Consider the following 27,453-nt stretch of genomic DNA (forward strand, 5'->3'; position numbering starts at 1 on the left):
CTAGGTTGGATTATTGCAACAGCCTCTTTCTAAATCTACCTGCTTCTACTCTCTGCCCTTTGCAACTTATCCAGAACAGGACTGCAAGATTTGTCCTTGGCCTCAAGCCATGGGATCGTATCTCTCCAGCCCTGAAATCTCTCCACTGGCTCTCTGTGGCTGCAAGGATTAAAGACTATTTGTATTGTCCACAAGGCTTTCTGGGTCCTGGGTCCAAAATACCTCAGCTGTGCCTCTGTAAATATCTTCCTTCAAAAGTTCTTCGCTCATCCACCTCTAACTCCCGTAGAGTCCGTTGTTTTTCAAAGAAACAATCTGGGGTAGATCTCTGTCTTCGGCTGGGGCCTCCCTCTGGAACAGCCTCCCTGCCACTCTGAACCTTGAGGAGAACCATCTCCGGTTCCGGAAGCACCTCAAGACCTTCCTCTTTGCTTCTGCCTTCGCTCCTCCTTTCCCCTGCTGATCTGTCTCAGCATCGTGCGCCTGGTTACCCTCTGACTTTCAAGCCCAGGTACCTGCTCACCCTGCCACCCACCCGCACTGCCTTCTGGCAATCCCTTGCACTGGGGTCCGTATTTGTAACCCTAAAGCCCCCCTTTTTGTTTAATCTGCACTTATCAGACACACCACGCCTGTTGCGTTAAACCTAGCACTTTCCAATTGCTGGCTGCACTACCACTGTTGGTTGCTTTTTATTATTTATTTATTATGTATTTATTTCTATTCCTTTGCTCAGCACTTTCCACTTCTCCCAACCTCCCCTTTCCCATGCACTTGTGCATTCTCAATGTCACTGAGACTCGTAAGATCGTTGTTTTGTTCTCCCTTGTTCTTCTCCCTTACCCTGTCGCGCTCTGAAACACTTGTGTACGAGCGCGATACAAATAAAATATCAATATATATATCAATAAGACAGGTTACTGCTTCCGGCCTATCCCTCACAATACGTTCCTATCATGAAAACAATGTTGATTCAATATAATGGTCTATTGAACACTAAGTCAAATTACCTCTCAATAAGGACACATTGAGTAGGGTGAAAATAGAAGGTTTTGAGAGGATGGATACCTCCCACTTCCTGCTACTCCATGATACTCCAAGTAACGTCTATTGGTCAGCATAGATAGGCCATGAATGAGCACCCGCAAGAGAGGAGGGTGGTTCAGAACCTAACCTTGACTGAACGATTCTGGCAAGATGGCTGGAATCATGCTGAAAAAATAATGGAAGGACCTCCCTCCGATCCGATAGACATAAATGGGGCTCAGTTAATTTGTGATATACTTTGCAAGACAAGGGGCCTCATTCTGAGTATGGCGGTAAGGGATACCGGTCACCGTTAACTAGACCGGTGCCGGTAATCCCTTACCGCCACATTCCGAGTTCCCTTTGCGCCCTCGTCCCTAACGCCTGCTTTTAGCAGGCGTTAGGGACGAGGGCGCAAATGGGCTTTTTAGCCAATAACGGTGACCGTAAAGTACGGTCACCATTATTTGCAATTTCCCCATTCCCATTGAGTCCTATGGGGGCTCATTTGGGAATGGGGAAGGGCCCTTGGGAATGGGAAATTACCGCCCTGGTCAACTCGGAATAGGGCGGTAATTTCCCATTCCACCAGGGCGGTGCCGTTACGGGTCCGGTGCCGACCAAGGGGCTACTACCGCCATTGGTTAGCGCCGGACTCGGAATGAGGCCCAAGGACCGAAGAGATGAATCTCTCTGGTAATAAATGGCAGTGTCCTGCGCCCTCAGTATTGAAGGGTGCCAAAGGTAGTGATGGACACAGTGGTCATGAATTTGGAAATGTAAAGAATTCCCAACCAAATTTAGAAACAGATTGCAACCAGGGTGTAAAAAGAAACACAATGAAGGCAAGATAAAAACAGAGCCTGTTACCATTTAGCTCTGGAAGGCAACTTGTTTAGGGAGAGAGGTCTGGTCCTAAATCACTCTGCAGTGTTGTCTCTGTTTTTGGAAAGTCTCCATCTGAGCATGAGCTTCACTAGAGACATTAACAGTGTGGAGTTCTTGGAAGATGGTAGAACTGATAGAGTGGTGTTGGGACTGGACTCGAGAGTGGTGTACAAACTTATTGATTATCAAAAACGGGAAGAAGTAACATAAACAGTATACATCCCAGGTTCAAAATGATCCATCCCAAATTTCTACGGGTCAAGGGGGTGGCTCTACTTCATGTCGAGGAGAGGAGGTAAGAGGACAAATCCAAGAAGATTGGTCATGGGTGGCTGCAGCCCTAAACTTTAACCGAGACGCTGACCAACGCAAGTTTCGGCTCTAGCTCCACCCTCACTTAATCTGGCCTCATGGAACACTAGATGTCACTCCAAACTCTTCACAAGCGTAGAAAAAGGCCAATTGTTGAGAAGGTTGGAAATAATATGCCTACAAGAGACTTGGCTGCTAGAATGCCCCGTAATGGATGGTTATTCTGTAGTCACACAATTTGTAACAACTCGAAACGAAGACCGAAGGGGGGCCTACTAACTATGATCAAATCTGATTGTCACATAAAGCTTGTGAGGACCGTAGAAACCATAATGGGAATACTGGCAACAGTGGGAAGGCACAAAAAGGGGGGCGGGGAATTTGTCACTCCTTGTTTGTAATATCTATTGGCATGAGGGAGTGAGGCAAATAGACAGGTTTCAGGCCACCCTGATTGATCTTATTATCAATTGGAGGGCAACCAACAGAGAAGGTCATGTAATTGTGCTTGAGACTTTAATTCTGATTGTTTTGGTGCTGAGGAAGAAACAGATACTTCAGGGGTGCCATCGGTGGCGGAAATGTCTGCATGTGCTGCGGTTGGTACACCAGAGAATGGCATCAAATGGAAAAATTGCCTCAATAGTGTGGGACTTTATTTTCTCAATGGCGCCAATGAATCTAAAGAAGGCCAATATATTACCTGGAACAGTGGTAGGCGTTGATCAGCCTTGGATTATATATATATATATATATATACATAGAGAGAGAGAGAGAGAGAGAGAGAGAGACCAGTATTTGTTGTCTATTGCTAGTGATTGTGAAATAATCCATACACTCAGGAGTAACCACTGTTTGTCGCGAGTTGCATTTAGGTGCTTGCATAAAAGGGAAAGATCATATTATTGTGAAAACATTGAGTTGAATTGTGGCAACAGCAAAATAGTGTGGAATCAAAACAGAATAGACAAGGTGAATAGTGCCATAGGAGGGATTGTTGAAAAATCAAGCTATAAATGGAAGCTACAAACCTTTACCTGTGACAACTTCTCTGATTTTGTGTGTGATACCATCAGTTCAGTTGCAAGTAATGAAAATAGTAAAGGGAAAGGGAAAATCCATGCCCACAACAAATCCCACATGTATGACTAGATAGTTGCCACAAAAAAAACATTCGGAGAATAAAGAAGGAAGGGGTGATTCATTCTTTACTTTACTTTAATCCATTTATTGTGCGCAGCCGTAAACCCGTAGGTGTGAGGGCGCAGACAAGACAGACAAAAACATAAAACATTCAAGCTCCTATAAAGGTAGGAGATGGAAATCTCCACCAAAATCAGTGGTCCAAGGCGAGATGACTAATAGAATAGTAAAGTCATGAGCTCTTTTTTAAAGGTGCTCAAGGACAGGGGACTTCTTAAAGAAAGCGGCAAGACGTTCCACAGTGTCGGTCCAACACAAAAGAATGCTCCTGCCTGAACTTTCTTTGTTTTAGGCAGGCATAGTCCCCATTCAGCACTTACAGATAATAACCAGCAATCCAAAGGTGATCTGAGCCTCCACTGGAAGCCAGTGTAATGCCATGCGTGCTTCCTTTATATGAAAGCGATATGAGAGTCCTGTAACTACTCTCACTGCTCTATTTTGCACAACTTGAAGTCTGTTAATGGTTGCTTTACTGGCCCCCGCTAGGAGACTGCAACAATAATCTATTTTCGAGCCTGTTCTTGCTCACGCAATTGCCTACGCATTCTTTTGAGAAATATAAGGTCTCAAATGAGCTAGTAACTTAATGTAGTATGATGCTGATGCAACAGTACAGCCTACATAAGCTTTCATGTTCAATGATTGATCCAGCACAGCCCCTAGAATTTTCACTTTTGGGAGAGTGGAGATTTCCACATCACCCAGCTGAAAGTGTTTATGTCCTGGGTCTAATTTGGCAAGAATGCCCACTGAACCCACTGCCATAAATTCTGTTTTGCCCCGATTGAGTGCCAGATTATTCTGCATTCTGACCTGTCACTAATATTAAGAAGGTCAAACAAAAATACAGAAACTGGTTAAGAAGTCATCACGCTGAGCTGGTACAGGTTGACTCAGATGCAATGTTGAGGTACCTACAAAATAAGGATTCCCATTCATTCTGGGCAGGAATTAATGATCAGAAACAGCGATTTGGGGAAAATGAAATCAACTCGGTATCTGAGGCAGACTGGGTGACCCATTCTAGTAAACTGTATGGAGCTTTGAGATCTGAAACTAATCCACTTAGATCCAAAGTAGTGGAACAGAGTGAATGGGTAGGGTCCATGGATTTTGAAATGGAAGATGTTTGAGAATGTATTAATATAGCCAGTAACTCGAGGGCACCAGGGCCCAATAAAACATCTAACAGGCTATTTAAAGGTTCACCCGAAAATTATTTCCTTCTCATACTTCACAGTTATGGCTCTAAATGGGTTGTCAGGCAATGGGGGTACCGGTGACTGTTTTCTTTTGAACCATGGGCTGGGAGCGACAGACGTGTGTCAACATGAAGAGCAAATAGGTCAGGGGATACAGGCAGGGACCAGTATTGATGGCGAGCCAATGTCAAGTGCACTGCGGAGTAATGTCATTGGGGAATCTGTCATAGATGATGCTGTCAAGAGGATAGGTGTCATGGTGTATTAAGAGCCTTGGTCAGTAGACAGTGAGGCCAGGAGAGTAGGAAGGGGACTGGAAGGATGGTTTAAGGCAGTGACATTTGAGCGTGCTATGAGGGGCACTTCCTCCTGAGGTTCTTCCTTAATAATACACTATGGGCCTCATTATGAGAATCGCAGTAAAACACAGTCATTACCGGCATGGTGGTAGTAGTGCGTCCGTGTACCCTCGACGCCGCAAATAGCCGCTGATTACAAGAGCGTGAGCATGCGCGAACCCCCATGCTGGTAATGGCTGCACCGCCATGTCGCTTAAGACCTCCCAACCCCCCCGATAGCAGCATCACGGAACCCGCTGATACCGCCTCCGCCCAGGAGCAACCCCTTAATAACAGACCCGGCAATACCATCATGCAAATACCGGGTTCGTACGTCATCGCGCCGGAACGGAAAATGCGGAGGCGGCCATCTTATAAAACACAATCCATCGCAATCCTCAGAACACAGCACTTGTACTGAGTTGAGAGTAGGCCAAATCACCAGAAAATGTCCAAGGCAACTAGGAAATCCACCTCTTGCCTGCGCAAGAAGAGGTTCTCGGATGAAGGGCTAAATATGTTAGCTGACACGCTGGTTGCATATGCAGATGAAGTCTTTGTAACAGATATCAAGCGCCCAGCCCAACTGCGGGAAAAAGAAATCTGGGAGGAGGTGGCGAGGAAAGTCACTGCGGTTGGCACCACCACCCGCACAGTGAAGGATGTAAAAAAAAAGGTGGGACGATCTACGTCCCCGCGTTCGCAACATCCTGTCTGCCAACCGCAGGGAGGCCATGGCAACAGGCGGCGGGGACCACTCTACCATCAAACTGACAAGGTGGGAGGAGACTTGTAGCACCACCATCAGCATGGAGTCGATAGAGGAATTTGGAGACATGGAGGCGGGTCATCGGTAGATGGAGGTCAGTGTCCCCACAAACCACAGAGAACCAAAGCATGACGTAGCACAACTGATGTGAAAGTGAACCAAGTTAATGCATGGCCGATCATAAACACAGAAACAGATCCATGTCCAGATGGTGGCCCAAACACTGGCACATTGATATGCATGCTGCGTGCCAATCCCATTACCAACAAACACCCAACACACAACAAAACATCACATGTCACACATCACTCAAACCGTAATACAACGGTATGCCACATAGCACACATCAGTTCAAAAAGGAGAGTTCACGACGTATGCCAATATGGCCCCCCTATCGCAAGCACCCTGTGTGTCACACCTACAAGTATGCAATGCATGAAATGTGAACTACTGAACAACACCAATGTATGCATCTTGCACGTACCACCATCACTGATGCCCTGCATCTCTTGGTCCCCCACAGGCACAGATGCTGACAGTGAAGGGCAGGAGGCTGCCGCACAGGCCACAACATCCTCCAAGGGATCCAGGGCAAGCCAAGAAGGCACAGGACCATCTACCTCCAGGGCAACGCCAACGCCCAGACTGCCACACAGGCCAGAACCAGCAATACAGGGCAGGCCACCGGAGAAGCAAAAAACAACTGAGACACCACCTGACAACACAGCCACACTGGAGTTGTCCACTGTTGTAGAAGCAGAAGTTGATGGCACACAGTCTGCTGACACCAGCTCAATTGGGGAGGTAGCTGCCTCAGCCCCCCTCAGCGATGTAGAGGGCCACGTCAAAGAACAATCTGACATGGACAGCAACCTCCATGGGGAATGTGCAAATACCCCGAGCCCCCAGCCCACCCCCATGGCACCCCCCAGCACACCCCCTGCACTCCACACAGGGCACCCCAGTCAGCCCCATGCAACAACAGGCCGGAGTACTGGGTAGTCCACATCTGTGGTCCCCATCAGAGGGCAGTCAAGCATTGGCCCACCCTGCTACTGCCCCGTCCACCGCCACAGCCACCAGTAACATGGAGGCCTGCATGACGAGGATTGAGGCCCGGCAGAATCGGATGATAGAGCTGGTCCGGCAGTACGTGGCAGAGGGAGAACTGACCCGCCGGGAAATATGTGATGCCAATGCTGCAAACATCCTTACCATGAACAATGACACTATGGTGATCCGCGACAGTCTAGCAACAGTGACCCAGGTCCTGGGCAGAATTGTCGAACAACTGCTACAGCAACGACCTGCACCGACGGTTGCACAGGCAGCCACCTCTACCCCATCCAGCACACCCGCCAGCTCGTCTCCAGCAAGCCTTGTGCACCAGACCAGGCTCAGCGCACACCACACAGACATGCAGCCCCCAGAACAAAAGAGAGGCCGCCGTTAGCAGGGCCACCCTGCATGTGCTGACTGCATCTTGAGGAAAACCATGATTAGCACATAATTTGTTGGATCTCAATGGGGGTGGGGATTAGGGGTGTTGGGGGAGGGGGTGTTTGGGGTTTTGGGGAAGGGGGTGTTAGAGGTGCTGGGGAGAGGGGGGAGGGTGTGTGTGAGGTGGAGGGTTCAACCACAATTTTAATACACCTGTTGTGTTCAAAATAATATAATGACTGGACATTGTTCATTTCGTATGTGTTTATTCAATTCATGACAGTACACAGTGCCCAACACCCTGTGTCCATAGGCACACGATCCCAGTGCCCAGTGTAGTACTAACACAGAACCATCAGCTTCCCAGTGTTTCAGAAAAAAATTGTCAATCACTGATTGGCGCACAGCACGGCCATCCTGTTCATCGCGAACTGGCAGGGGTGCTTCTTCTACTCCATCATCATCTTCATCCTCACCCGGTGCATGCAGGTCAATGCCAGGTGGCAGTGGTATGTTTCTTCCAGATGCACATGTTGTGCAGCAAGGCACAGACCATGGTGATCTTTTCCACCTTCTCAGGCCCGTAAAGGAGTGCTCCACCAGACCTGCTGAGGCAGCGGAACCGTGCCTTCAACAGGCCAAAGATCTTCTCGATCACAACACGGGTACGGGTATGAACCCGATCACCTGCATGGGAGCACAATGAGGTATGTGTGAGTCAATATCTGGCATGATACCTGTAGAAATCGCTGTCATGGCTGCAGCTATTTGGTGTTGACATGAACATGTCCCTGCATGCATGCACACAGGTTTATTTGTCGCAATGTGTGCTGTACTATGGTCTGCAGGTGTGGATTGCATTGTCCAGATGATGCAGGGTGTTCACTTGCATGCTGTTGCAGATGTACTGTGGATGCGGAACAATGTATTTGCACCCATATTGGTGATGTATAGTACTCTGTATGTATTCCCACTAACAGCATTGCCACAGGTGTAATTATGATTTGTCATCCATCGGTTGCCATTCCCATGGTGGAATGCAGCACGACTGTGGTGGTGGGCCAGTGACAATCAGTGTATTCCCTCGGTGGGATTTCTTTGTTAACACTCATGGGTGCATGTCCTGTGTTGTGATTTGCTGCAGTCATGTCTGTTACACATACTCACTGCATGTTGCTGGATTGTGTCGCAGAGGGTATGCTCAGTTGATGTGCAGTCGACACGTTGAGGGATGTGGCCTGCTTTTACGTCTAGCATATTGTCATTGGTGTGCAGCATTGGTCTTATGTATGGCATTGATGTGTCATGTTCAGGTTGGGATGTTTAGGGCCACAGTGTTTTGCTGTATGTGCATTGTCCACTCACCACCCAATCCCACCCATGTGGAGTATGCATCCCCCCAATCTCACCCAGGTGGAGTATGCTTCCCCCCGCCCAATCTCACCCAGGTGGAGTATGCATTCCCCCCCCACCCCAGTCTCACCCAGGTGGAGTATGCATCCCCCCACACTGCACTGCCATGGGCCTGTCAGGCGACTTACCGAGCAGCCAGGCACGTCGTCCAGCATGTCGCTCCATGTAGCGGGGTAGCGAGGAGTTCCGCAGCACCATGGCATCATGTGTGGATCCGGGAAATCGGACACAACAATGTGTGATCATCTTGCTGGAGTCACATACCATCTGCACATTGATGGAGTGGTATTGCTTACGATTGAGGTACACCACCTCCATGGCATGAGGGACCACCAATTCGACATGGGTGCAGTTGAGGGCACCAATGCAATTTGGACATGCCTGCCACTGCATGGAAGCCAACTATAGTGTAAGTGAGCTCTTGGGCAGTCCGTGGTAGGGATATGTTGTTGCTTGCGTGCTTCAGGAGGGCATCCAGCACTTGGGTTAGCATGCGTGAAAAGAGAGGTTGTGATATACCATGCATCTGGCCCACTGTGTGCTGGTAGGTGCCTGTGACCAGGAAGTGGAGCACAGACACTACCTTCAGTAGAGGGGGGGATGGTAGTGTGGATTTCAATACCTTCAGTAGAAGGGGGATGGCAGTGGGGATTTCAATCAGGCTGACAATGTCGTCCTGTATCATGTCTACTATGGTGGTGATGGTGTCCCGGTACAGCCAGTACAGGGTGTGGATCTGCACAGGGGTTAGGTTGAATGGACTGGTTCTGATGCGAAGGATTGGTGGCTGCCTACGTGGTACCACTGCCTGCACTGGTGGGACTTGCTGTGCCTGTCTCACCCTCCTTCTCCTCCTGTGTCTCCTCTGCGCTGCCTGTTGTTGTTGTTGCTGGTGTTGTTGTTGCTGGTGTAGCAGTAGAGGCATGTCCACCAGCCCCAAGACTGCAACAGCAAGTGGGATCATTTTAGTGTAGGAAGGGGTGTGGTGTGTGGGTGTGCTCCTTTTGTGCTGGGACAGGCTCCATTGCCTCCACGTGTGGTGATTGTGTGCACCTGTGACAGTTGGGTACACTGAGGTTGCTATTTATGGGTGATCTGCGATGCCTATAATACTGCCATCGTGCAGGCCCTATTTACTGCCTTCGGGAGGCCGGTAGGTGCATGCCCGCGTGACTTGTGATGTCCTCCTGTTAGCGGCATCCCGGTATTGCCGCCACGAAGGGCGCATGTACGTGCGCATGCCGGTAATAAGGGGCACAGTACAGGCGGTGGCGGTAATGCTGGGTTTTCGACTCGTAATGGCCGGGACCGGTACTCGATGACGGCATTACCATTCCGCCTTCCTTTTTTGTTTACCTCCATGCTCGTAATGAGGCCCCATATGTCAAAAGCCCTATTTGCTTCTCCCTGCAGCTTGACCTGCACAGCCAGGTCCCCATACTCCTTTTGTTTAGCCTTTCTTAACACGCACATATTGTTTGTCAGGAGGTGCAGATGATGCTTCTGGCTGCACAGTTCAGTACAAATACTCTACATCTGGGAGTGTAGGGGTTGAGTGCAGCCCCAAAGGGGCTGGGCTCTATTGCCTACTCTTGAAAGTCATTCTTCATCAGATGTACATTCCTGCACTTCCTGAATCTCATCTCCATCACCAAGATTGTAGGCAGGTTCTGACCGCCGCTGCTTCTCTACAAAGTGTTGTCATTCATACCAAAGAGATAGGAGTGCGAGACAAAACTTATTGCAGAGTAACCTTGCTTCTGTGATGGAGAGGACCTTGTTTTTCGTAGGCACTTGAATTCTCTAGAAATGTTGTGGTTGTTTCCTTTTTATGGCAGGCTCCCCAATTATCAACATTGGTCTATCAATGAAGGTGGGCTGGTAGCATTGCACAGTTCATCTGTTGTAGAACTTGTTGGTCCCCATTTAGAGATTCGGGATGCTTTTACAGCTCAGGCCTTAGCAAATACTCTGTTTAGACTTGAACCAGCAGTAATGGTGGCACATGCAATCCCTACCTCCTTTTTAAACACAACACAGACCATTGTTATGACAGCAGAAGCTCTGTCATCATGCTTTGGAAGTGAAGGCATTGCACTGTACTTGGGCTGCAACACAGCACGGTACAACATTCATTCATCGCCCGTTTTTTTTGCAGCACTTTTTTCAGAAAATGGTTTGCTGAAAAAAACATAGAAAAATATGGGTGGGGGCAAATAAGTGGTAGGTGGTGTAGAGGGAATAAATAATAGGGGAGGGGGGATTGGGGAATGGACCCCTTCCCCAAATAATAAAGAAACTATTATTTTTTTCGGCAAAACATTTTCAGCGAAAAAAGCATCAAAATAAAACTGGGGATGAATGAACATAGAACCCACAGCGCAAAGCACTTTGTTTGCCTTAATAGTGTAGCTCTCAACAATCAGTCTTGTGTGAACATGTAGGGAAGGTTAAGGCAGTCACATTGGACAAAACTGCTGCTGTCATCCATCCAGCTATACACTCTGATTGTGCAAACAGACAATAATGTTTAGGAATATATGGGGATATATTGTATGCTTGATGATAGTCAAACAAGGACAATGTGATGCTTCTTGGCACCTAAACCCTGGTAGCCCTTATACTCTATCCCTTAGCATCTTTAGAATACGTGTTACAGCAATTTAAGCCCCAGCAATTTCACCCTGACTACAGATGCCCGACTCAGTGGTTCTGTTTCGTTTAATGCCTACTTTTTATGCATTCACTGCAATGGAGCCCTGTGTTTATATCTATATGAAAACAATTAAAATTAAATAATATTTGCCATGATTTTATGTAGGACCTGGAACCATAAAAAGCTAATAGTGTCAACACAAGCAGTGGGGAATTAAGCTGGCAGTGCAAGACCCCTGTTGATTGAGAGTTTACCTGGTGTGTTTCCTATCTATGAGTCCCCCAGCACACAGAATTGGCAGTACTTGAACTTCGAATGGATTGTGTCCTCCAACGTATTCCTCTTCTTAGATGTATTCCAGCCAGCTTTAGCTGCTTTGGAAATCTTTTCTCGGCAGAGGGTGCCGTGCATCGATGTCGTTGAGTTGAAGTCCCTCGAAGGCCTCTGTCGAGGGTGACTGTTTTTCCGCTGTACGTGTTGCTTCGGAGACTCGGTGCACCTCGAGTAGTTCTGTGACGCAGTTATTGTGAAGCAATATTCGAGAATGTCCTTGTCGTCGAACCTGACTACCCCGCGTTAGGGGTTCAAAAAGTGTAAATCCTGCGGTTCCAAAATGTCCATCACGGATCCGCACCGAGAATGTCTGTGGTGCCTCGGTGAAAACCACGACACGGAGACCTGTACGAAGGCCTTGCGAGAGAGGAAGGGAAAACTGCAGGTAGGTTGAAGCCCGGGTGATCGAAGGAGAAAAGATCAGGAACCCTCCAGGACCCTGAGCGAAAAAGATTGTTCGAGTCGACCGTTCGAGGTCACCGATGCCGTCCGGAACCCGAAACACCTCGAAGTGCTATCCTTCGAAGAGCACCTCGACGCACTCGAAGCCAGCTCCGTCTACGACCACTATTTTGTCGCGGCATCAAAGCCATCGATGCCCTTGTCGACGTCGAACCCGAAGCCCTCGGCGCCAAATGTTTCAAAGGCTCCAATTCAGCCAGAAGCTGTCAAAATAGCAGCAAAAGAAAAAGCTGCAAAGGCTGTAAAGCCTTCAGTCTCTACTGCTACATCTCTCCCAGAAAACATTTTTAAACCTCTTCCAAGGAAAGAATATTTTAAATCCTTAACTTCAATTTTTTAAGAACAAGAGAGGTTTGAGGAGGAGGATGTTCCTTTTGGCCTGGAATATGGCACCCCAAATGTCCCAGAATGCCTGATTTCTGAGGAAAGCAGAATGAGAGATCTGGTGGAAACCTTGCATAATGCAAGTGGAATTGACACTTCACCTGAAACAGATTTTGGCAGGCCAGAACCAGGGGAACATGCCAGTCCCTCATACAGGCAGCTAATGACAAAGGTGGTAGATAATTTAGGATGGGCTAGACCACCAACTCAGTTCATCCAGGATGATCTGACCGATATATTGGATCATGGTCCCACCGAAGATCCGATTTTAACCTTCCATGTAGCCTTACAAAATAGGGTGGCCAAAAATTGGGAGAGCCGCGACTCTATTCCTCCTGTGAATAAGTCCCTCACTTCAAAATACCGCCCTTCCAGTAGCGACCCTGCTATCTGTCAAAACACCCTACTCCTGAGAGTCTGGTGGTCCAGGCAGCCACAGCTTCAAATAAGGTGGCATACCCTTCCATCCCTCCGGATAGGCATGACAAGCGTGTGGATGGTTGGGAGTGCAAGGTATGTTCAGCTGGGAGTATGATATTAAAATCGGCCAACTCCACATGTGCCTTGGCAAAATGTTCATACACCCTGTGGGAGTGCATTGCAATGGCGGCGGAGCACATACCATAAGGGGATGAAAGGGAAGGATTCCTAGCCATTGTTAGAGATGGAAAGGAGGTCATGCAGGAATCCCTTCAGTCTGGATTGGATACTGCAGATAGTGTGAGCAGGTCCATGGCCACTAGCATGGTAATGTGCAGATTTGCGTGGTTGCGAAAGTCGCGTTTCGCAGCAGACGTGCAAAACTGTCTTTTGAACATGCCCTTTGACGGGTCTCACCTTTTTGGCAACAAGGCTGACGAGAGCCTTGAGAGGTTGCAGACCTCAAAAGCGGCTGCCAAATCTTTAGGAGCTGCTATTAGGCAACCTCAGCCTTTTCGTGCATCAGGACAATTTTGGAGGGGACGATCCTATCATTATTACTTCTCATATGGAAAGGCGAGAGGAATGGCCAGTCAAAGAGCCAGAAAAAAGCCACTTGTGGTGGACGAGGAAAACGTGCAAAGCCAGCCCCTGCTGCAGCCTTTTTACCATCAGCGGCCGCAGCAACTGCCACAAAACCACTTTGAGGACTTGCATTAGAAGACACCTGTGGTAGGCATGCTGTCACAGCATCTGCAAGAATGGCGAGCCATTACTTCAGATGTTTGGGCTCTAGAAATAATAGTCCAAGGTTACTGCCTTCCTTTTCTAACGCAACCTCAAAGCAATCCACCAGGGAGCCACTCTATGAAGTTTTCAGACCTGCTCCTACAGCAGGAAGTCTTAATCCTGCTGGAGAAAGGTGCTATAGAACCAGTACCTGTAGCGGAAAGGAACAAGGGATGGTACTCCCCATATTTTTGGATTCCCAAAAAGGACGGAGGACTGAGACCCATCTTGGACTTAAGAGACTTGAACAAGCTCCTCAGGACGGACAAGTTCTTGATGGTCACTCTTTCTCAGATCCTTCAGGCCCTTCAACTTCAGGATTGGTTGGTGTCATTGAACCTCCAGGATGCTTATTTTCATGTGCCAATCCATCTCAAGCACAGAAAATACCTGAGGTTCGTAGTTGTCAATTTCTAGTCCTGCCATTCGGGTTGACCTCCGCCGACGGTCTTCACCAAGTTAATGGTAGTGGTGGCAGCGCTCCTCAGGAGAGGGGGGATTCACATCTACCCCTATCTGGACGATTGGTTGATCAGGGCACGTTCTGCCGAACAAGCCCTGGATCATCTGAAAGTGACCTGCCACTTCCTCCACAGACTGGGCTTCTCCCTCATTTTCAAGAAGTCACAAATTACACCTTCCCAACAGCTCCAGTACATAGGGGCTGTATTAGACACATCATTGGAAAAGAGCTTGCCTCCCAAGTTGGGGGCTCAAGACATTCTTCAGATGGTTTCCAAATTCCAAAATGCCCATAATCTCCAGGCCTATGACTTATTGAGGTTGCTCAGGCTCATGGCATCCTGCATTTTCCTAGTACCAGAAGCACACCTGAGGATGAGATCCCTTCAATGGGCTCTAAAGACTCAATGGTCCCAGTTTTCAGGTCAAATGACGAATCCCCTTCAAATTCCGAACAAGGTTCGACAGGATCCTCTGTGGTGGACTTGCACAGAGAACATCCTAAAAGGAGAAAATGTTTGGCAACCATGGCCGGATGTTACAGTAGTGACGGACACCTCACTCATGGGGTGGGGATCTCTTGCCAATGATCTGACAATCATCGCTTGTTGGTCTCCATCGAAGTCCAAACTACACATCAACCTTTTAGAGCTGAGAGCAATCAGACTAGCGCTGAATGCTTTTCTGCCATTTGTCAGAGGAAAAAATGTCCTGATAATGACGGACAACACAGTGGCCATGCATTACCTAAACAAAAGAGGAGGTGTAGGGTCACTACCTCTGTGCAGAGAGGCAATGCAGCTCTGGTATTGGGCAATTCAAGAAGAAATCTCCTTAACAGCACTTCATCTAGCTATAGAGGAGAATATGACGGCGAATGCTCTGAGCAGGAAGAGTACGGTGTCCCACGAGTGGGAACTGGCTCAGGAAGTCCTTCAGGAGATCTTCACCCTTTGGGGAACCCCTCAGATAGACTCGTTTGCGACTGGAATCAACCGGTAGTGCGAAAGGTATTGCTCATGGGAATTTCCTCCGAGAGGAACCCTAGGTGGAGTGGAACTTCCCACTGGTATACCCGTTCCCTCCGATTCCCGTCATTCCTCAAGTCATCGGGAGATTGAGACGGTTCGGAAACTGCATGATCCTAATTGCCCCGGATTGGGCCAGGAGAACGTGGTACCTGGACCTTCTAGACATGTCCAGCTGCCCCCTGTTACGTCTTCCTCAGAGAAAGGACCTTCTCTCACAAATGGAGGGCCAGGTTCTCCATCCAGAGGTCAGGACTCTCAATCTTCATGCTTGGTGTCTGAAAGTCTGTGATACAAGGATTGGGACCTTCCAGATAACGTCATGGAGGTGTTGCTTTCGGCAAGAAGGCCAGCAACAAAATCTCTGTACCGTTGCCATTGGAAGAAATTTTGCAACTGCTGCAGGGAAAAGAATGTTAAACCTTTCTGTGTTCTATCCCGGACCGGAAGTGTTGTCCTGCCTCTTGTCCCTGGCACATAGAGGCCTCAATGTTGGGACCATTAAAGGTTATCTTGCAGCACTTTCCATTTTCAAGCGCTCTTCGGAAGAATGTTGCTACTTTAAAATTCCTTTGCTAATACAATTCTTAAAGGGACTCACCAATGTGTTCCCTCCTTCTTTCCAAGTCCCAGTTTGGGACCTTAATCTGGTTATAAAGTTTTTAATATGTGCCCCTTTTGAGCCCTTGCACACGTGTCCATTAAGACTACTGACGTTGAAAACCGCTTTCCTGGTTGCTTTAACATCTGCATGAAGAGTGAGCGAATTGCAGGCACTGTCTTCTCTTCTGGGCCACCCTATACTGTATTCCAAAGGGACAGAGTGGTATTGAGGGTTAAACCTTAATTTTTACCTAAAGTTGTGTCTGATTTCCATTTAAATCAGAAAATTATTCTGCCTGCGTTCTATCCTCCACCTCATCCCAGTAAGGAGGAGGAAAGATTGCACAGGCTGGACCCGAGAAGAGCTCTAAGTTTTTACATTTCTAGGCTTTCCAAGCTTAGAGTGGATAATCAACTGTTAATTGGCTACACCGGAAGGAAATTGGGTCAATCAGTGTCAAAACAAACCATATCATGTTGGATTGTGCTTTGCATTTCAGAATGCTACAGATTGGCGGGCAAAGATCCACCAGAAAGCTTAAGGGCCCATTCTACCAAAGGTATAGCCTCTTCGACAGCCCTTCAAAGAGGTGCTCTCATAAAATGTATTTGTGAAGCAGCAACTTGGTCATCGCTGCACACTTTTTCTAAATTCTATAGTCTGGATGCTTACCAATCTAAGGAGCTTGCTTTTGTTAAAGCAGTGACATATTTGGCTATATAGTAATATTAAAAATCTACTCCCCTCTCCATTCCTGTGCTGATAGAGTTGATCGATGTGTTCAACAAGGTTTCTGGATACAAGATCAATTGGACCAAGTCAGAAGCGCTGCCGGCATCAACCACTTGCACTGTTTTGAAGATGCAGGGCTTTCCCTTTAAGTGGTGTCCGAATAAGATGAGATACCTTGGGATTTGGCTAACGAATGATGTCTCAAAAATAATGGATGTCAATATTACACATGTGATTCAATCTTTGGAGGTGGACCTGAAAAGATGGAATGCACTTAAATTGAGTCTCTGGGGGAGAGTGAATGCCATCAAAATGACATCAACACCGCGAATCAACTATGTGCTCAGTGTGCTTCCCCTGGACGTAAAGAAGGGCCATTGGCGGAAAATTGAGAGTTTAATCCAGTCTTTTCTCTGGGAGAACAAACAGCCACGCCTCAGCTTGTGGAAATTGCAGCTGCCCCAAGACTGTGGAGGTTTGGGGGTTCCTGACTTTGAGAATTATCATTTGGCCTTTGGAGCCAGGTATCTGGTTCCATTTATTGAAGATTCGGAGGATGTTTGGACGCTGGCGGAATCAAGTAGTTCTTCTCCGTTGCCGCTTAGGGCCATACTGTCCACGGTGGATGGATCTGGTTATCGCTCATTTCCGCCGACAAGATTCCTGAGAACTTGTTGGAGGGAACTATGGAAGAAAAGTAAGCGTAAGGTATGTGATAATGATTACATCCCTATCTGGTTGAATCCAGGTATTTTGCTGAATGGGAGGCCGCTATTGTGGTTGAACTGGCTCCTGAGTGGTGTACTATGGTTGAGTGATCTGATGGAAGACGGCAAATGGATCAGCTATAGAAGACTTTCACAAATTAAAGATCTCAGAGACTGTACAGTGGGTGAATACAGAAAATTGAGAGGTTTGCTGCGGAACCAGAGAACTGTTGATGGCGGTGGTTGGCAGTTATGGCTACCTGAATATAAGACATTAGGTGGTATGGCGTCCAAAGTATATAGAAATCTGAGCCAACAGTACACGCCAGCAGAGGGGTTGTTAACTAAGTAGTCTGAGGTCCTTGGCTCTGATATGACTGTGGAGAGGTGGAGGTTTCTTTGTAGAAACGTAACTGTGACATCCATTAATCTTGGAGAACAATGCCGCCAAATCAAAATTCTTAATAGAGTGTTTTGGACTCCCCAGAGACTTTATGCGAGAGGGATGATTGACTCAGAGTCCTGTTGGAGGTGTAAGCATGATGTCGGCTCCTTTGAACACTTGATCTGGGAATGTTATGAACTGAGGACATTTTGGAGGAGTGTCACTGAAAAGATTAATGAGGTTCTATTACTGCAAGAGGATTTTGATTATAACACTATCATCTTGGGTGAGGATGATAAAGTGGAAGATCTCACTTATCCACAGAAATGCTGGTTTTTTAGGGCTACAAATTCTGCGAAAAAAATTGTTTTGAGAAAATGGAAATGTGATGAGAGACCGACCTGTTCAGAATGGGTGGAGGACTTGAGGCAAGTGGCCAGAATTGAGAAGGTTATCCTTCGCAGGAACAAAAAGTTGAAATTGTTTGATGATATGTGGGGTGGGTTTTTGGATGACATGTGATAAATAAGTTGGCCTGTTTTGCTTTTTAGATTCTGTGAAGGTTGGGGATGGATATGGGGTGTGGATTCTATGCAATGAGTTCTACGATTACAATGCTGATAAGTTTGTTGCTTGTATGTTTTCTATAAAATTCAATAAACTTAATAATAAAAAAAAAAAAAAAAAAAATCTACTCCCCTCTCCAGAGAGCTTTCTACACTGCTTTGGGAGTCTATCTAAGATGAGGAATACGTTGGAGGACACAATCCATTCGAAGAACAAGCTACTTACCAACAAGTAACGTTCTTTCGACTGGATGTTCCTCCAATGTATTCCTCATCGCCCTCCCATCCTACCCCTCTGTATATTTTCCGGGTTATTGCCACTTCAACTCTCGCAAGGCTGACACCTGGCTACCTACACTATCTATATAACAGAGCAAGAGGGGAAAAACAGAACTGGGGCCAAAGGGCGCCGCGCGTGCTACTTGTATAACCAATGACGTCACCCTCAACGGAGGCCTTCGAGGGACTTCGACTCGACGACATTGACGCACAGCGCCCTCTGCCGATAAAAAAATTCCGAAGCAGCTAAAGCTGGATGGAATACATCTAAGATGAGGAATGCGTCGGAGGAACATCCAGTCGAAAGAACGCTACCAGTTGGTAAGTAACTTGTTCATCTTTGCTTGAAAATAGTTTTACATCACACATGCCTCCCCAAGCAGTGGGTGTGTAAACATTTACTTGCGCTGCACAGTGCAATACGTGAGGCAGGCACTGCAACCGCCAGCGTATGCAGATTAGGTGTTAAATATACTGCAGCCTGACTGCATTTACTGGAATAGAGCCCACTGTTTTATCCCGTCATTTTGCAGGAGTTGAGTTCACCATAAAATAAGTATGTTTGAAAGCACATCTAGATATTTAAACAATCGACTGACCGTAGTGAAATATTGTTTGAAATGAGGTGATGCAAGCAGGACCAGAAAAGTGACCCATCAGAAAAAGGAATATAAAAAAACATGCTTGGCAGTGTAGAAAGAGATTGGAAGTAGGATGTAAATTATTAGTACTCTTAAATACAACTCAGGAAAAGGACAACACCGACTGGATTCAATCCCCAAGAAACCTTCCAGCCACTGCAGCGTTCTAAATGACTTTTAGGTGAACGCCGGCTGGCATCTCAGACTACTGCTAATAGGGTGTTGCCACAGTCCAGGTGGGAGATGACCGGGACTTGGACAACTGTTGTGAAACTCTGGGCTGGGATGACAGGCTTGATTTTGCAGAAGAGCGCAAACTGGTATCATCCTGCATGGGTCTTCTTGGCGATGTGTGGTTTGAATAATTACAGCACTTTGGCATTTGTATCAAGCTCATATGTGATTGTTTTCTTATAGTGCTGCAAATAATTAATATCTTTTAATAATTGTTTACATTTTCAGAGTGCTAATACGTGAACTGAAAAGGCTGGACAATATCAGTTTGTCTCCATTTATATCCCATGTTACCTCAAGTATTCATGGTCTTATAACCATCCAAGCTTATAGAAAAGGCAACAATTGCATTCTAAAGTAAGTATATCATATGAGGAAACATTGTGTAGTAGTATTTACCGAGATTTGTTTATTACGCTATTTCTTGAGTTCCGGACAAGAATTTCATTCTCCCATTCAAGCCATATGTAACATTTTGGAATTAAACAAAAATAGTTTAGAAAATCAAAACTAGAGATCAGACCCATAGTTTACTTTGTCCTGAGAGTGTTGAAAATATATACTATTGGATCAGAGAAATTCTGCGACTGCCTTGAAATTGTGTGCACACAACCTTTCAATACAGGTCCTTTTACGAACAAGATAAACACAAGTTTAATGCTGCCTGTGAGACAATCCCCCTTCACAATCTGGCACAAGAAACTGACTTCTTTAGATCAGAATTTTTGTTTTTCTTTCAAAAGAATGCATTGATTTAAATGCATGTGATCTCCACTTAACAAAATGGGGAAATCACCAGAATGCTACAAATAAATCTGGGTTGTTAATGAAATTAAAAAAGAAGGAAGGTCCACAAAGGTTAAAACACAATTTCAGCAATTCTGCATAAACAGTCAACGCTGCCCATTTTTTTCAAAATGTCATAATGTAAAATAGCAACAATAGAAGCAAAGAAGGATGCCCCACACATTTATATTTCAATGTAAATTCAGTGAAGATTTTCTTGTGCATCAAATAATAAAATATAATGATACAATCACAAATACAATCAACATAACAATTACACCACAAATGGAGCATACCAAAATAGAATAAACAAAAAATGAAAAACAGTTCAGTATGACCTAACGTACAATATTGTTTAGGCCAATAAACTGTGCTCTAATTTCAGCACAGATATTGCTGATCTATACTCCATTTGAGGAAGGTATCATTACATAAATGTGGTTACTGTGCTTCTCCAGAATCAATTGGTCAATTGGATAATCCCACTTTAAACCAAAGGTCTCTTTAATTGTTAGCCAACTTAGTTATTGGCCCAATGGCAGAGTTTTGAAAAGCAGGCTTTACACAGGGCTTCAGCAATAATTCTGGTATGTAACACACAGTAACATATCTGCAAGTAAAAGTGATTAATGAAACTGAATTCATCTATGACCTTAAAAAATATGTTTAGGAAAAATTGTGTATTCTTTCAAAATTGATACATTTTACCAGTTCAATATATAAAGCTGTAACTAATTACTGTACTTCTACATGTACATTTTTATACACATCCCTAGGTCCAACACATCTATAAACAGATGCAGGATAAAAATCCTATGTTTCTGAGTATAAGAGAAATATCCACTCAATCAAAGGTGCCAAATAAACATTGAACAAAACATTGAAAAAAATGTACTAACCTGGTTTCTCTAGTAAGTGTAATTCACTGAGGTATCAACAACATTAGGGACGAAACCGTCTAGATATAACATTATTTTAATGTTGGCATGAAAAGCCAAACATGCCCATCATAGGTCAAACATGACTAACCTAAAATGTCTCTGTGACCATTCACCCTACTTACAACTTGTGAATTTAGTATTAAGGTCTGATTGATTTGCTGTGTTCATACACTGCTAGTTCTGACTGGATGCGTTAAGAACTCTTCCTTTTTGGTGTGTATTTTGTATAGGCTAATCTTCAGGTATGAGAGCCTAATACATTGGTAGTGACAGCACAATTGCCATGCATCTGTGGCGCTCAGCAATCAGACATGCATACTAAATTCACAAGTTGAAAATGGACTACTGTAAGTAAATCAAAGTATCATGGTCAATTAATGTTGACACCTGACCATCTCTAAATCAGGTATACAATTGACTGAATTTCTCTCTTGAGACATGCTCCAGTGTTTCCCAGATTGCCGACTAAAGAAAACAAGACCCTGAAGAAGCACATGATGTCGAAGGAGTTCACTCCTCGAAGTATAAAACATGCATTTGGTTCCAGAAAACAAATGTGAAAGGGTGCAAGAAATCGAGTATGATAGAAACCTCTTGGTGGGTTTTGATACAGGTTCCAAGGCCAGCAATTGGACTATGGATGCATATTTAATTCCTGATGAGAGAAGCGGATCCCAAAAGAATAGAAAATCAACCTGTAATGTGAATGCTCATCTCAAATATTTGTTTTTTCCCTCATTATCATGTATAATATAAAATAGATTTTGTTTAGTTATCTCTTTGTGAATTAACGTATCATTATGTTTACACAAGCACATTGGCATGCAATGTGTTTTGTCAAATGATTCAGCATTATAAACAGGTGTATAGCATTCAGCATTTCACTCGCCGTCAGGATAGTTTAAAATGATTCAGTAATTCCCAGCACAGTTATCTCAAGAACACATGTTCTTCCTCTCCATTGTACAATTATAAATGTGTACGCTCTCCCACCACTCTCTGCAGATGCTGCAGTTTTCTCCAACCTTTATATTCCTGTTTGCTCAGTTTACAGCCAGGCATGGTAATAATAGGTGTTCATTTTGACAAAATCACGGATACAGAAACATTGAGGCGGCTTCTAAGACTCAGGGAAGCATTACTAAACAAAAGGCATATATGGAGGCCAGGGGTGTTGCTAGGTCTGGAATAGGTCCGGGGCTACGCTAATGTTAAGACTGTCGGGACTCGATGCTAGTTAGCCTTTTGGTTGTAGCTCCTTGGCTTCTCTCCGGAGCTACAACTAAAAGACCCGGGGTTATAGCCCCCTCAGCCGCCACCAGCAACACCTCTGATGGAGGCTATGGGTCTGAAAGACATTCAGAGAAATGGCAACCCAAATGACAGAGGTTTCTCATTTGATTCCGCAGTCACTGCTATCCCCTTCTGGCATTAAACTATTCATGCGTGAGCAGGATCTTCCCTGAAGAGATTAATTGTCTGCCCAAGGGTGGACCAGGCCACACACAGATGTTTTAGCAAAATCAAAAAGAGCGCCCCAGCCACAGAACATACGGAGGTTACAAGATATTTACAGCTTGCAACAGATAAGATAAATGTGCCTTGAATATGGTTTGATTAGTTTTTTTTTTTTTTATAATTTGTACCGCGCACCAAGACAGACTCAACTGTATCCGGGCGCAGGTGGTCAAACCTGCTAACTTCCAGCTGTCCGAGTAAATAGCATATTATCACTAAATTGAAATACTAAATTGAAAGGCGTACTTAAACAGACGGCAGCAGTTTATCTCCCGAGCGTAGTGCTATGGTAGCATGATAAAGACAGACCTTCACACTGAAGTAGTCTGGGGCAAGGCCATTGAGGCATTTGTAAATCAAGCATTCTACTTTAAACTTGATTCGATCCTCAAGCAACAACCAGTGTAGGGATCTACAAAGGGAGGATACATGATCCCTTTTTCTCAAATGTCCTATCAGCCTAATCCCTGCATTCTGGGCCTTCTGAAGTCTGGATATCTGTTTAGCTGGAATACCTGCCAAAAGACTGTTACAGTAATCCAGATGGGTGTTCGTCATTGCCCCCACCACCACTGCATGATCTACTGAAGGCAAAAAGGGAAGATGAAATGGGGAGACACTGTGAGAGGCCTTAAGGGGTAATGCATTGGCTTCCTCAAGCCCCTTCCAAGGTGAAAGTTAGACATTGGCATTATTAAAGGTCAACATGGGGCCACTGGATACAGCATTTCTCTCAAATATGTCCAAGTACTCAGACAGAGAGTTAATGCGAGTTAAGGAGTGCAAAAACAACAAGCTTCATTCAGAATTAATCCTTAAAAGCATGTACAATAAAGGAGGGAAAATGAATTGAAGTTAAGAACAAAGCATAATAAAATTGGAATAAAAATAATGAGGTAAAATAAAAGCTGTTATCATGCAAGACAGTTCAAGTCTCCTGGGGACCCTCCAACGACCTCTGTATGTTAAAGGCTTACATCTTACTGTCAAAGCTTGCCAAAAGTAATTATCTAGAGCATATGTCAACTGAGAGGAAGCCATGTACTGGGCCCATAGCAAGGCCTCTTGATGTAGGATGCTTGCCTCAACCAAGTCTGATTTTAACTATCTGAGTCTATGCAGTACATAAGAACAGAAAGTGAATCTGAATTTCCTTGCTTTGACAACCATGTGGCCATAGGCAATTTCTTATTCCAGCCCCCAACCATTTCCTGGTATGTGCCAAAACTCTTACACTCCCACAGCATCAACTTATTGTGTAGTTTCCATCTTATCCAAGTATGTTTCTAAACAAGCAGTCAGCTTGATGTTGAAGTAAGCTAGCTGCCTAGGATCACCACTTCACAAGCCCTGCAGGCCCTGTGAGGACATTCAGTGGCATTTTTGCTCCACACCCTCCTCCCCGCCCACCCTCCCCTGATTGAAGCCTGTAATGGGTCATGCGACCCATACTAGAATTAATTTTACAAAGGTAGCGGGCGCCCCTCTCTCGCAAGAACAGACATGATAACCTGTTCAGTGGTTATTAACCACTTGAGAGTTCGCAGCCACTGCTTTTACTCACTGTGCCTTTCACAGATGGGAAATATCCATTTGCATATCAGTCTTTGTCCTGCCCAGGGGCAGTCCAGCACCGAAATACAATGGCAACTCCAATCTGAACGAGAGTACCACCAGCAACCCCATACACGTGTTTCACCCTTGTTGGGGATCATCAGTGAGGTGAAGCTGATGCCTCTCTAAGCACAGTGAGAGGGAGACTAGAATTAATACTCTCCTAGGGCAGCCTCGCCCAGGCATTAGGCTAAGGGCTCAGGAGAAGGGCACCTTCCTTGGGTGCCTTTCATACCTGTTCACCTGTCTGCCCTGGCACCCGAGCATGTACCGGGTCAGAGTTCCTTGAATGGGGAAATACCGGGCCCTCCAAGGTCGGAATGGCCTGGTATTTCCCCATTCAGGGAACCCGGTACCCGGTATGGGGGTAGCCATGCCGCTAAAAGCAGCATGGCTACCTCCATAGTCGTAATGAGACCCACTGTCTTTCCACTTTACCACTCTGAATTTGTGTTGGTCTTGCATCCCATATTCCTGCTCTATTCCACCTCACTGCATTTTGTCTACACAGTACTTCTTATAAGGGGTCTGTTGCACTCCTTATCCCACAAGTGCGGATCTCACACTTGACTGCAGTCACTCCACTGCTCCTACATTCTTACACTTCCCTCCTATAGGGCACAGGGTACAGTTCCCCCATCATGCCTAACAGATCCAAAGTTAGAGTTGCCTTGTGGCACACCAGAAACACCTCTGCTCCCACGTAAAGACCCCACCCCTACATGCCTCCCCACCCTCCTTATTCTAGCTCGCTCAAGAGGACACAACCCATCCCCTGACCAAGCGAGATGTCCCCCTCCCGTATCACTCACTCGTACCTCCCACCTAACTTACACAGGCCACCTTCCCAACTCCCGTCCATCAATCAGACCCCTCCCTCTCCGGACGTCTCTATCACCACCATCCCCACACGCAACCCATCCTCTCATCCATACCACTATGACCCACTCCTTGCATCCCTAAACTCTGTCCAAGGAATCCTAGGCACCCCCATTCAGCTGCCCCTCCAATCCTCACATACTCGCCCCTTGCTAACTATGTACACTCTATATACTACACACCTCACTCTATCTCTCTTTCAGACCCATGACATCCCACCACACAAATGGCCTCCCCAAAGCCACCTATCCCAGTGAAATGTCTCTTCAACCTGCCATTAAGCACACCTGGCACTCACACCAGACACCTTTCCCCTGAGCCTCTAGAGGTCAGTCCCCAGACTACTCTGTCACAGACCCTAAAAGATTGTTACCAGACCTCTCCCTCATGTCAGAAAACAAGACTGAAATCCCCAGTCACAGCCCAGCATACCCTTCCATCCCCCCTCTTACCTCAGCATCCACTTCCCCATCACACCTCAGAATAGGGTCTCCACTTCTCACCCCACACACACACACACCCACCCACCATTATTAACCACTACACTCGCCATTATCCAGAGGACTCCGACTTTGTGAGCACTCTTTACACACACACCAACAATACACTCAGCCACCAACACCACTCCCCTTAACGGAGACCTGAGCCCCTCCAGCCCCCCAAGACACATCTTACCTTCTAACAAATTTCAGCCAAGGTACCGACCCGCTCCCGCAGACCCTACTACACAGCACACCCCATCCATTGCGGGGCCCTCCTCCAGTGGGACCCCCCTTCTCAGAATCTAAAACAGCACCAGCCTTCTCCCACCCTTACTTCTATAACACCCATTTCCCTTCTACCTGGTAGTTCCCACTCCCCCCTCCAACTTCCCTCCAGAATCCTCAACTCTCCACATCAAACATCCATCCTAGCAACGGATTAAAGTGCACCCTGATCAAGGCAAGCTCTGTTGGAAAAAAAAGCCCCACATCTACGACCCAATTTCATCTGAAGACCCTGATATTCTCTTTATCACCGAAACCTGGTTCCCTTTATTTGTTTTTCTTTATTTAATTTATTTATAAAGTGCCAGCACAACCAAGGCCATAGGCATAAGGGCGCTAACACAACAGAAAAACGGATAATTACAAATAAGAAACAACATAAGCTCAAAACTTCCAGACCATTCTGCACAAAGCCTTCCCTCCAGGCTACACTCTGTGCATAACAGAATCAGCAGGGCAGGTGGCATTGCTATCCTGTACAAATGCTACTTTTCCATTTTACGATCGGATAAACAAGCCTGCAACTCAGACTGAGAATCCCTCCTAGTAAAATTCTTCCTCACCCCCACACATACTCACAGCTTTCTGCTTATATATAGGCCGCCGGGCTACAAAAGATGCTTTGCAGAAAATCTTAGCCACTCTTTAGCAGTCATCTTGGTCTCTCATCCCTTCCTCACAATGCTAGGGAACCTTAATATCTGGTTCGACGTACCACATAAACCCATGACACAGTGCCTTCTGGACAACCTGGGAACCCTACATCTGACACAACTAGTATTGAGGACCCTCCTACTCTGGAGGCCATACCCTAGATGCAATATTCGACTCTCCCAAACTCATCACCCCTGTTCCATCTCAACCACTACTCTGGAGGGATCATGCAGGCATCTTCTTCACTCCCTTGACTGTATGTGCTCCATTCTTCCCGACAGCCCCAGGTCCACCCACCCTCTCCCCACTATGGAAGAATGCCAAAGTAACTCCAGACCTGGCAGATTCCCGACTTGCCTCTCTGACCTCCCTACCACTCCAGTCAGCTCAGATCTCAATCCGCCACTTTCATTGCTAGCTATCGGAAGTTCTTAGCCCACTCAACCCAATCAGATAATTTTCGAACAGACAGGGACTCTTCCCCAGATGGTTCACCTCAGCTCTCAAATCTATCAAATCCCAGAACCACAGCCTGAACCCAGATGGCGGGCCAACCTGTCACCGCAGAATCGAATAGCCTACACCGAGCAGCTCAAAATCTACAGGGCAGAAATATGCAAGACCAAAAAATCCTATTACTGAAATAGAATCATAAATTCCCCAAACACCTCTAGGGAACTCCATAAGCTTATCTCCGAATTCACCCAAACACTCTGTGACTCCCTCTTAGACCACTTCTAAAGCATAGTCCCGGAAAGAAACCTCACCATTGTGACTAAAATAGCATAGTTCGCACCACACTCCCCAGCATCCACAACCAATTATTCAGAACCGCCCTCCACTTTCTAGCTCTTCTCTTCCTTCTCTTCTATCTCCCACCATGAATTTCTAAAACTATTATCTAACAGCTGCCCCTCAGGTTCCCCTGGAGACCCCTGTCCTCCTGCTCTTCTGAAAAAAATCCTATTTTCAACCTGTGCCAGCAACATCGTAAGATCCATTATTAACTCATCGTTCA

General features: G+C 46.1%; 1 protein-coding gene across 1 annotated transcript in view; it reads left to right on the forward strand.

The window, feature by feature from the left end:
* Nucleotides 1–27,453, forward strand: part of LOC138526213 (ATP-binding cassette sub-family C member 5-like) — a 2,857,657-nt gene that overhangs the window by 2,404,772 nt on the left and 425,432 nt on the right. The window contains exon 21 of the mRNA XM_069636680.1: nucleotides 19,505–19,633. Coding sequence (XP_069492781.1) covers nucleotides 19,505–19,633 — 129 coding nt within the window. The remainder of the gene's footprint in view (nucleotides 1–19,504; nucleotides 19,634–27,453) is intronic.

This window comes from Ambystoma mexicanum, chromosome 7p (assembly GCF_040938575.1).
Source record: "Ambystoma mexicanum isolate Mex_15411 chromosome 7p, UKY_AmexF1_1, whole genome shotgun sequence".
Classification (NCBI taxonomy): domain Eukaryota; kingdom Metazoa; phylum Chordata; class Amphibia; order Caudata; family Ambystomatidae; genus Ambystoma; species Ambystoma mexicanum.